Source organism: Cyprinus carpio, chromosome B7 (assembly GCF_018340385.1).
Source record: "Cyprinus carpio isolate SPL01 chromosome B7, ASM1834038v1, whole genome shotgun sequence".
NCBI lineage: Eukaryota > Metazoa > Chordata > Actinopteri > Cypriniformes > Cyprinidae > Cyprinus > Cyprinus carpio.
The window spans coordinates 9,738,347-9,749,458 of NC_056603.1; the positions used below are offsets into that span (position 1 = coordinate 9,738,347).

An 11,112-nucleotide genomic window follows, 5' to 3' on the forward strand; every position below is an offset into this window, starting at 1 on the left:
TATGATGCATCAAAATATGATATTGCTTTTTGTGCTCACAAATCAGCACAACGTCCAACAGTTAATTTCAGGACCATGGACAGGGTTTTTCTGTGTCAAAGGTTAAATTTACATATGGCCTGAATCAAACAACTAATATTCAAAAAATAATAAACATTTGTTAGAGCATGACAATTAATTCTTGCCCAATTTAACTTTATTTGTCCATATATAATATGTACTTGTAACTATATTTAATAGTCAAATGTGGATACTTGAAAATGAAATGAAAATAAATAATCATTTTAATTTATGCTTTTTAATAATTTGAGGTTGAAAACAAAATAAAAATAAAATCCCCTTTTTTGGGGAAAAAAAGGTAAATACTTCATCCAGGAATATTCTACATGGATCAATCTTTTTTGCCTACAGAAATGATTTGTGTGGGTTGGAAGTGCTGCACATAAAACTGTGTCAAGTTCAGGAAATGGGTGATGATTTGCTGACTAACAGAACCATGTGATCTTAAGGTATAAGTGTATATAACAGTTAACTCTGTATGAGATACTTTTTTTAGCCTGAGCACAGAATGATCTGGATGACGATAAAATGGACAGACAGGTTTGTGTGATGATCTTCCTCTTGTATGAAATCTGTAAGTGTCATTTCAATAACATTGACATAAATTTAACAAACAATGGTAATGCTTTTGTAAGGATCATCAGAATTTAAGCATTGTTTGCAATCTTTTAGCAGTTAAGGCAATATATGGAGACCTTGTACGACTACACCCAGTTGTATCAGTTCATGATGGAGATCCTGTGGTTTTGTCCTGCTTCATTAAAACAAAACAAATAAGTATGGCATTGTGGTACAAGCAAGTCACTGGAGAAGAACCACGTCTCATTGCTTCCTCACTTCTCCATTCATCAAAAAGCCAGTTTCATGAGGAATTTAACAGCAGTCATTTTGATGCTGTAAGAGGGACTGAGAGTTTTAATCTGACAATTGTAAATGCCTTACAATCAGATTCAGGCACGTACTATTGTGCGACATCTTTCTCTAATATAATTGAATTTGGAAATGGTATTCATCTGGTTATTAAAGGTGAGTCAGTGCATCTCACCTTCATGTTAAAGCATTTATAATGATGATGGGGGAAAAACAGCTATTTATGCAAGACATCATCCATTCTAGGAGCAGAAATCAGCAAACCGACTAGTCTACAACTGCCCAAGACTGAACTAATTAAATCAGGGGTAAATATTTCTCTACAATGTTCAATCCAAAACGAATTAGTGAGCAGTGGAGGTGAAAATCGTCTCTACTGGTTCAAACATGGATCAGACGAATCTCCTCCAGGATTCATTTATGTTCATGGAAACACAAGTGATGGATGTGTGAGGAGCTCCGAAGCTGACTGTCTTTCACCGACCTGTGAGTTCAACCTCCCAAAGAAAAAGTTCAGTACCTCCCAAACGGGAATTTACTGTGCACTGGCCACATGTGGGGAGGCTTTATTTGGAAACATTTATAAACACAATCCTGGTAAGTGTGACCATTTTATTATGTCTTTGTATTTGTATTTGTATTTAGAAAGAGCTTTTCAAAATACATATTGTTGTAGCAGACAACAGGCTACTGTCTTGCAGTAATGTCTTGCAAAAAAATGTATAACTAAAAAAACAGACAAGTAAATATTATAAATTCAGGTCACCTTTAAATGTATATACTTCTACAATGCTGAATATAAATTCAAATGTAATATTAATTTCACAGGTCACCTGTTTAAATTTTAATACAATATTGACAATGTGACTAATCAAATATATATATATATATATATATATATATATATATATATATATACTAATCAGATATATATATATATATTCGTTGAAGCATCGCGATTCTCTCTTCAACGATTCCGAATCGATTTTGAGCATGTTTTTGCCCCGCATATGGCACGTGTGTGAGCTTGAGACCAGTACCGCCGCTCCCTATACGCAGAGTAGGGCACCAACTCCCGGGGGGCACTGTCCCAGTTGCTCAAAAAAAAAAAAAACCAACAACAACAACAACAAAAACTTTCGTTCTATATTAATATTAACATATACATATTTCTTTTCGCGATAGAAATGCTACAGCATCTATAATTTCTTCAACAAAAACATGTGGACATCACAACCCTTACCAAAGCTAGCCATGGTTATCGTAGTAAAACTGATTAATTTTATTTTGTGTGATTTCTTGAATGCTCAATCAGACAACTGTATTAATAGATTCATAGCCATAGTTAACTGTCTGGATCAATAATTGTAATTTATAAATAATACAATTTAATTACAATTTATTTATTTTTATATTTTATTAAAGTTATATTTTGACCCCTTATAGTGCGTATTGCTTGACAGTGTGTGCTTCCCGCCGTTATTTCAGTATTTTACTTTAGATATGCTTTCATTTATGCCGTTTGGAATGCAGTACGTATAAGATGCACTTGTGTTTGATGTCCTGAAGCTCGATCGCGGCTGCGGTTAAGTGCACTTGCATCTTCGAATTCTTTTATACGAAACTGATGTAAACACAGTTATGTTTTCAGGACAGGACAAAACATCTAATATATCGAAATAGAAATGTGCAGTAGTGTGAATCGGTGTGAATGCAGCCTGTTAAAGCTGCCACTGTCTGTGATCTCATCAGTTATAATCAAACAGCATTAATGCTGAGGAAAAAAAGAAAAACCCATAACTATGATTGTCTGGAAACTTTCGGATCGTCTTGTCTTAAAAAAAAAAAAAGACTTATTTTTAAAATAAGTAATTATTTTTAAAAAAGTAGCCTGCTTATATAATTTAATTAAAAAAATAGTAAAATTAGCAAAAAGTTAATTTGATATAAAATGTATATGAAAATGTAGCCATGTGCAGTAAAATTGAAAATTGAGAAAGTGACGCATCGTGATACTGAGTTGAATGGAATCGTTGACATGATAATCGTAATTGAATTGAATCGTGAAACCAGTGAAGATTCATCACACCCCTATTTTTAAGATGGCAGTGCTGACTTACAAAGATTCCAACTTTAAACAAAAATCATAGAAACTGCAATTTTGCTTAAAATGTAAAGTTGTAAAGATGTATTTGCACAGCAGAATAATTAATTAAGAAAAAATGTAGCCTAGAACAAGAATCGTTTTGGAATAGGATCGTGACTAATCGGAATCGGATCTGATCGTGAAGTCCCTAAAGATTACCACCCCTAATATATATATATGTTAAAACATATATATATGTTTTATTTGATCATTTTCCAAAATACAATTTATTCATCTTTTTTTTTTTTTTTTTTTTTTTTTTTTTTTTTTTTAGACAACTTTGAAAATCAGAACATACTATTTTACATTCAAATCGGCCTTGCAGCACTACTGTCAATAAGTTTTACCATCAATATCCTACTTTGTTGTTTGAGGAAAAGTGGTAAGTATTTATATTAATGTAATTTTTCCCCCCTAATCAAAGCCTAATCAAGCTTCTTTTTAAGTCATGTATGAGCAATGGCAATTCTCTTTTTAAGATGAATTCTCAAACTGTTACATCTCTATTTAAAACAGGGAGAAAATCTCAACAGATACAGACTACCGATGAGGATGATAATGATGATGTGTCAGTGATTAAGGTAATAATAATAACAATAAAGAAACAGACTTAAAGCCACTGAGAAAGCATACATAATGAGTAATATGATAAACGGTTTAATAAATAATTTTTTTCTTTCTTTTAGAATAGGGAAATGACTTACGCTACTGTACAAACCTCCGCTAAACACTCAAGAGTGAAGAGGGAGAGCCGTCCTGAGGACACACTGTATTCTGGTTTAGCATGCCAACAACAAAGCTGAAAACTATTTTATGCTACCATATTTGCAGTAATTTATTTCTAATGCTCTGTCAACACATTTGCTTACATTTGATTCACAATCATTTATTCTCACTTAAGAAAATCTAATTTATTTAGATTTTTCTGGCATTAGTGTAGTGACAGAAAACTGCAAAAGCACACTATACAAAGTACAGACAATTTCATCATAAATATTTGTTAAAAAATGTCATATGATCTGCTCGGACTTTCCAATGACCCGCTATTGTCCAGAAATGATGTATTTTTGTACAAATTTAATATTGTACACATGTTATATGTGTGTAAAGCCATATATGTAAAAAAGAGAGAAATGCTTGCTCAGGAAAATAAAGATATAGTACAACTTTCTCACAAAGCAACAAACATCATAAGGCCACTTTCCTTAACATAGTTTTCAAAAAAGAGATTGAAATAACAATGTCATGGTACAATATTTTGCTAATATGGTGCAGTATTTTACTATTGCTGCAAGTATTTGATAATTAAAAAAAAATCCCCCTCCTTTCTCACTGCCATTATATTTATGTGATTTTAATGAAAACAATCTCATTTCAGATTTTTTCTCTCATAAAAAAGTTGCATAATCCGTAATTAATACAAATAAATGTATTTTTTTTTTGTGTGTATATATATATATATATATATATATATAATATATATATATATAGATATATATATATAGATATATATATATATATATATATTCAGATTAAAGTGTCTATTTATTAAAAAAACATTAAAAGACTGTATAAGTACATATCAATTTGAGAAGAAACAGTCCTAATCAGTTTTCAAAATTAGAGAAGTAAATTATCTAATTAAACAGATCTTAACTAACTGATTATGAACCAACATCCAAAAACTAAAAACCACATGGTGGCGGCAGAGGCTATACATAAAATTTACATTTAAATTTAAATTTCTAGGTTTGCAGGTATCTATTTAGTTTATATCAATGCCATTTTTGTAGTTTCTAGACAGAGATCAATATGGTATAAACTCTCTGATTTTGGTACATGTATATGGTACGAATTTGAAGTGTATTTTTCACAGATCCAATGTGTACATTTGAGAAAACGGTTTCTATATGGTGAAAATTGAGGCCATCATGACAGATATGATCTACCACAAGATAGGCTGCAGGGCAACTTATAGAAACTCTCGAAAAACAGAGCTGATAGCCTATTAACAGATAGCATAAACTCTGCATCATGATGACATTGTACATACTGTATAGTAACTAATTGACATTGAGTCATTAATTTCTTCCATTAAATAAAACAGTCACTGTTGAGGCCTAGACTAAGGAAGCTCCCTGTGAAGGCTGTTTATTGACATTAATTAAGTGGTAAGTGTAAAATACTCACATATACTCTGTACATATAAATTTGAATGGTCTTGAAAAACAAGAATGCCTTGCCCAGAAAATAATGCATATCAAATGTTTGTTTATATTTTAGCATACTGCTTGATTCTAATCTGTGGTTTTAAGTGTGGTGTATGTAGAACTGTGTCAGGCCCAGGAAATGGCTGATAGCGCTAAATGAACAGAATCACGTGACAGTGCCGTACTTCAAGCTGTACTGTATGTCATATAACATTACCTTCATTTCGTTGAGCTTCTCCTCTCAGCCTGAAGAAGAAAATGGGTAAACAACGTTGTGTGATGGTGTTACTCTTAACTCACGTGTGTAAGTGCATATTTCAATAATTCCATTTAAACATGTTGTGATATTGTTTCAGATAAATTCTTTTTAGTTGTTTGATGTGTGATATTAATTATTTTACAGTTGTGGGACTATATGGAGACATTATACAACTGCACCCAGTTATATCTGCATATGAAGGAGATAATGTGGTTTTGCCCTGCTTTATTAAATTAAAACCAATAAGTATGGTATTATCGTACAAGCAAGTCACTGGAGAAGAACCACATCTCATTGCTTCCTCACTTCTCCATTCATCAAGAAGCCAATTTCAAAATGAATTTAACAGCAATCATTTTGATGCTGTAAGAGGGACTGACAGTTTTAATCTGACAGTTATGAACACCACACAATCAGATTTGGGCATGTACTATTGTGCAACATCTTTCTCTAATAAAATAAAATTTGGAATTGGCACTCGTCTGGTTATTAAAGGTGAGTGAGAGCTCACAACCTTTGAGTTGTCATTATAATGATAGTAAAAACAAACAAACAAAAAGTAATTTATTGAAAACATCATCCATTCTAGGAGCAGAAATCAGCAAACCCACGAGTCTAAAGTTGCCTAAGACTGAACTTGTTAAATCAGAGGTAAACATGCCTCTGCAATGTTCAATCCAAAATGAGTTAGTGAGCAGTGGAGGTGTAAATCGTCTCTACTGGTTCAAACATGGATCAGACGAATCTCCTCCAGGATTCATTTATGTTCATGGAAACACAAGTGATGGATGTGTGAGGAGCTCCGAAGCTGACTGTCTTTCACCGACCTGTGAGTTCAACCTCCCAAAGAAAAAGTTCAGCTCCTCACAAACGGGAATTTACTGTGCACTGGCCACATGTGGGGAGGCTTTATTTGGAAACATTTATAAACACAATCCTGGTAAGTGTGAGCATTTCAACATATCTGACTCCTTTGGTTAGCCAAGACAAATCTTGGTGTTTGTTGCTTGGAACTTTTCAGCTGTACAGTGCTTAATTCTAAACTTCTTTGCATGTAAACACATCCATTTTTATCTTTAATACAAGGCTTCCTAATCAGCTACTTCCCAAATTGTTCATTCGGAATACTTGTGTATAGATTCCTTGATATATATCACATATTTTTCCTCATGATTTAGACAACTTCAACATCCAGAACACACATTTACTCTTTATAATTGTCCTTACGGTGCTCCTGACATCAAATATTACCATCAATATTATTCTGTGTTGCTTGAGGAGAAATGGTAAGTGTTTGTTTGAAATCATCTCTTGCTTCTATTGCTGTTTAACTCATTTGAAGGCTGACCATTGTCATTTATTACAGAGTCTACTAATGCAACAGAAAGCAAATATAAACAAATCCAGGCTACTGATGATGATGTGTCAATAACTGAGGTTTGTCCAATTAAACTCTCCAGATTTAAAAACACTTATGATCACTATAATCATTATATGGAAATAGAAATTATTTTGTCTGGAATGCTCTTTTCTACTTCGTAGTACGAGGAACTGAACTTTTGGTCTTCACCCGTCATCACTAAATGCTCAAAGAGTGAAAAGAAATACCAGCTTTAAGGACATATGATATTCGGGTTTGACAAATCAAGACCATGGCAAAACATTGTTGTATATTAGCTCATATAAATCATTAAAACAGAATTTTGAGTAATTCTGCCAATCATTTTTTGATAAACAGAATAAATTATTATTATTGGGATGTACTGTATATATTATAATGACTGAAAAACCATTGACAATAAAAAACTTCCAGAATGGATTGTAATAATTATATGCTGTATAATCATTTTTGTTTGTTTTATTCATATAATAAATGGTAATGGCTATTACAATTTACACTGAAACATTCTTTGACATTCCTTGACTCTCTTGTTGAATGCCTTTCTGATGCCTTTCTCAAAAAATTCATTGTGTTTGACCTTTCAGATGCCCCTAAAATGTCTTACTTAAACTGGTGTTTTATTTCCTTTGGTTAAATCATGTGTGAAAAACGTGGGAGTCTTCTTTCATAGGGAAATTTGATAAGCAAATTATATTAAGTCTATAGTAACCCATACTTGAAATTTGTGCACACACACACACACACACACACACACACACACACACACACACACACACACACACACACACACACACACACACACACACACACAAGTGAACACACTCCCGGAGCAATGAGCAGCTATTTTTTGCTGTGGCACCCGGGGAGCAGTAGGTTGTTAGGTGCCTTACAGATTACAGATAGTTCAAAATATGGCCACAAGACTTCACTCCTTTTTTGGTGTAACTAGATTAAATGATTAATGAATAATAATAATAATAATAATAATAATAATAATTATATTTTATTAATAATATTTTATTAATAAAATTTTATTGTGGCCAACCTAAGGCACACCTGTGCAATAATCATGCTGTCTAATCAGCATCTTGATATGCCACACCTGTGAGGTGGATGGATTATCTCAGCAAAGGAGAAGTGCTCACTTACACAGATTTAGACAGATTTGTAAACAATATTTTTATAATAATTTATTATAATTTTGTCCAGTGTATAAATATGTGACCCTGGACCACAAAACCAGTCTTAAGTAGTGCAGGTATTTTTGTAGCAGAATATTTTTTTTCTGAGGCTACTCTTAAATAAATAAATAAATAATAATAATAAACATTTTAAAAGTTAGTAAACTAAATTTGTTTATTTAAATGTAGCTAAAATAATTTGATTGCAACCACTTACCTTAGTTTTTTTTAGTATATTCAATGACTATTTTTTTTCCTTTTCTGTGTAGCCAAAAACATTGTATGGGTCAAATTTATCGAATTTTCTTTTATACCAAAATTCATTAAGATCATGTTCCATGAAGAGAGTTTGTAAATTTCCTACCATAAATAAATTAAAACTTAATTTCTGAATAGTAATGAAGATGCTGCACTGCAAACTCACAGAATCCCCTGGATGAAGCGTCTCTGTCAAAGACTGCTGAAGAGTTGTGTGTCTGTCCACAGCTGAAAGGCAACATATAAGGGACAAAATGCTAAGGACCGAAATTTACCTATTGTTGAGGAGAACAAAATAATGAAATATCTCATGATAATTGACCTTCCAAAATGATCCTCGTAATTAAAATTTCTTGAAAACAACAACAACAACAACAACAACAACAACAACAACAACAAAAAACTTTCATACCAGATAAGTAATAGAGGTGGATCAATAAACTGTCTATACCATGTTTCCTTCTATCTTGGTACATACATGATACATATTTGTTAATGTTTAAAAAGTCAATATCAGCAGATTTACCTAATATCACAAACAAAGTCTTTAAGACTATAAAGAACATGATTTTTGTTTTTTGTTAAATGTGCTGTTGTTGTTACATATTAACGTTGGCGGATGGGTGAGATCTGAGTGAGTATGACACTGTGTAGTTTTCACTTTTTGTTTTCACACCTCTTGATGCATTGAAACCACAACATGTTAAAACCCAGCTATCCTTTCATTAACAACAACAACAACAACAACAAAAGTGTAATTTACTATAGACATACAAAATTAACTCTCTCTACCCTCTGTCATCTGACAAACTACATATAATAAATATAACAAAGTTTGGCATTTGTTTATACATATGTGGTTAATGCTTGATTATTTGGTTTGTATCATGAGAACTATTCTCTGTTCTACGAAATAGCAACAACAACAGAATACAACAATATTGGCCTGATGTAGCAGATAATTTCTTTGGTGTAGTAGCAGTGGACATGATACGGTTTTATTAGTTTTTAAATTATTATTAAAAATACATATCTCTCTTGTCCTCATACATTTAATACATTGAATCATTGACCGCGAGAACCAATGCTGTGTGCTTTTGTATAGGTCTTAACATCATTAAAGTCAGAAGTTTATGGGACACAATTTCAGCACCAAGGACAGAGATATAATGAGTAATTTTACACTGCAATACAACATGACCTAACAAAATTATATTCATATTTATACAGAAAACACAGGCAGACACAAAGTTTCTGTGCAAGCATAATTTTGATGGTAAGAAATGATTTAAATAATTATTCATTCAGGTGTGCTGCACTTTAATAATAATAATAATAATAATAATAATAATAATAATAATAATAATAATAATAATAATAATAAACATTCATACTACACATCTTTTGACAAATCTTCCACAAAGCAGTGAATCAGGATAGCTATGAAACACACATGTAATGTTTCACAAACATTTTATATGCCACATTTGAATAGATATTTACACTCTAAAATATATCAATTGGGTCATTTAAAGAAACTAAAATATATCTCATGTTCAGTTATTGCTTGAACTTAAGTTGCAAGGTCAATGTTTCGATTAGTGGTATTGTCACGCCCCTGGACTCATTATGTTTTACCTGCATGTGTTCATTCCCCATGTGCTCTGTATGACCTAGTTTCTATCTTCCTACGATTATGTCATTATGTTCAGGTGTGTGTCAGTCATTATCCTTGTTAATGTTCCCCTTATAAGTTGTATTCTGTTCAGTCTTTGGTTGTCTAGTATTGAGTTGAGTTTACGTTGATATGTACATACCGCTCTGTGGATTATTAAAGACTTTGTATTTCATCTTTGTTCTCGTTTGTTCCCACATGCACAAAATTGTGACAGAACGCCGGACCTGAAACAGTTACCTCCATTTGTCTACCCTCGGTTTTGTTTCAGAATTTTTTTTTCTCAGTGTTTTGTTTCCTTTGTGTATTCATGGATCCCCTCCTTCGCCCCGAATTCCTCCTCCTCCTGCTGCTAGCTCACATCACCAGCTACCCGGATGACGCACTCTGCGCTTTCTATGAGGCAAGCCTGAATGCCGAGTGCAGAGCGTTGTTGTCTGAAGATGGTCCTCGGGAGGAATTCGCTGCATTCGTGGAGTGGACTCTGGCGAGAAACGGGTCACCTCTCACCATCTGCCCCATGGAGGATCTCGCCAGGTCCACTCCGGACCCAGAGCCCGGCCCACCATCTCCCCGATGTGCGGAGCATGGACGGGGTGAGTGTGGAGAGAAGCTCTGCCCCCTGCACCGCGGCTGAGGGAGAGCTGGATATGGCATGGTAAAAGGGCCAAAACGAGGAGGAGGGTCTCATTGACTGGGAGTCAGAACTGGAAGTTGAACTGGCCCCTCTCCTCTCTCTGTTGTCTTTGCTGGTCCCGTCCAGCCCTCCTTCGTCCTTGGTTCCCTCGTCCAGCCCTGAGGGGGCTTCCGGTCCTCCAGTGCCTGCTCCTAAAAAGTGGGACTGCCATCCTCCAGTGTCGCCGTGGTCTGAGTCTCCCTCACCTCAGCCTCCAGCCTCCAAGGCCTGGACTCCGCCTCGGCCCGTTGACCCCGTCAGCTCCACCATGGCTCCTAGCTCCCTCCTCTCCGTCATAGCCTGGCAGTCCACAAGCTCCACCTGGCTCCCTCGTTCCTCCGGCTCCGCCTTGGTCTGGTTTCGACCATCCTGCCC

The 11,112-nt window shown here is 34.3% G+C and overlaps 2 protein-coding genes across 2 annotated transcripts; both read left to right on the top strand.

Annotated features, from left to right (window-relative positions):
- The first annotated feature begins 564 nt into the window (after positions 1-564).
- Positions 565-4,387, top strand: LOC109110752. Its single transcript, XM_042727150.1, has 6 exons — positions 565-634; positions 733-1,086; positions 1,177-1,527; positions 3,351-3,458; positions 3,593-3,657; positions 3,763-4,387. Exons 1-6 carry the CDS (start codon positions 589-591, stop codon positions 3,877-3,879), a joined length of 1,041 nt encoding a protein of 346 aa, XP_042583084.1. The 5' UTR covers positions 565-588; the 3' UTR covers positions 3,880-4,387.
- A 280-nt stretch (positions 4,388-4,667) lies between these two features.
- Positions 4,668-7,376, top strand: LOC109110754. The gene is made up of 6 exons (XM_019123721.2): positions 4,668-5,590; positions 5,690-6,040; positions 6,135-6,485; positions 6,724-6,831; positions 6,912-6,982; positions 7,088-7,376. Exons 1-6 carry the CDS (start codon positions 5,545-5,547, stop codon positions 7,160-7,162), a joined length of 1,002 nt encoding a protein of 333 aa, XP_018979266.1. The 5' UTR covers positions 4,668-5,544; the 3' UTR covers positions 7,163-7,376.
- The last annotated feature ends 3,736 nt before the right edge of the window (positions 7,377-11,112 follow it).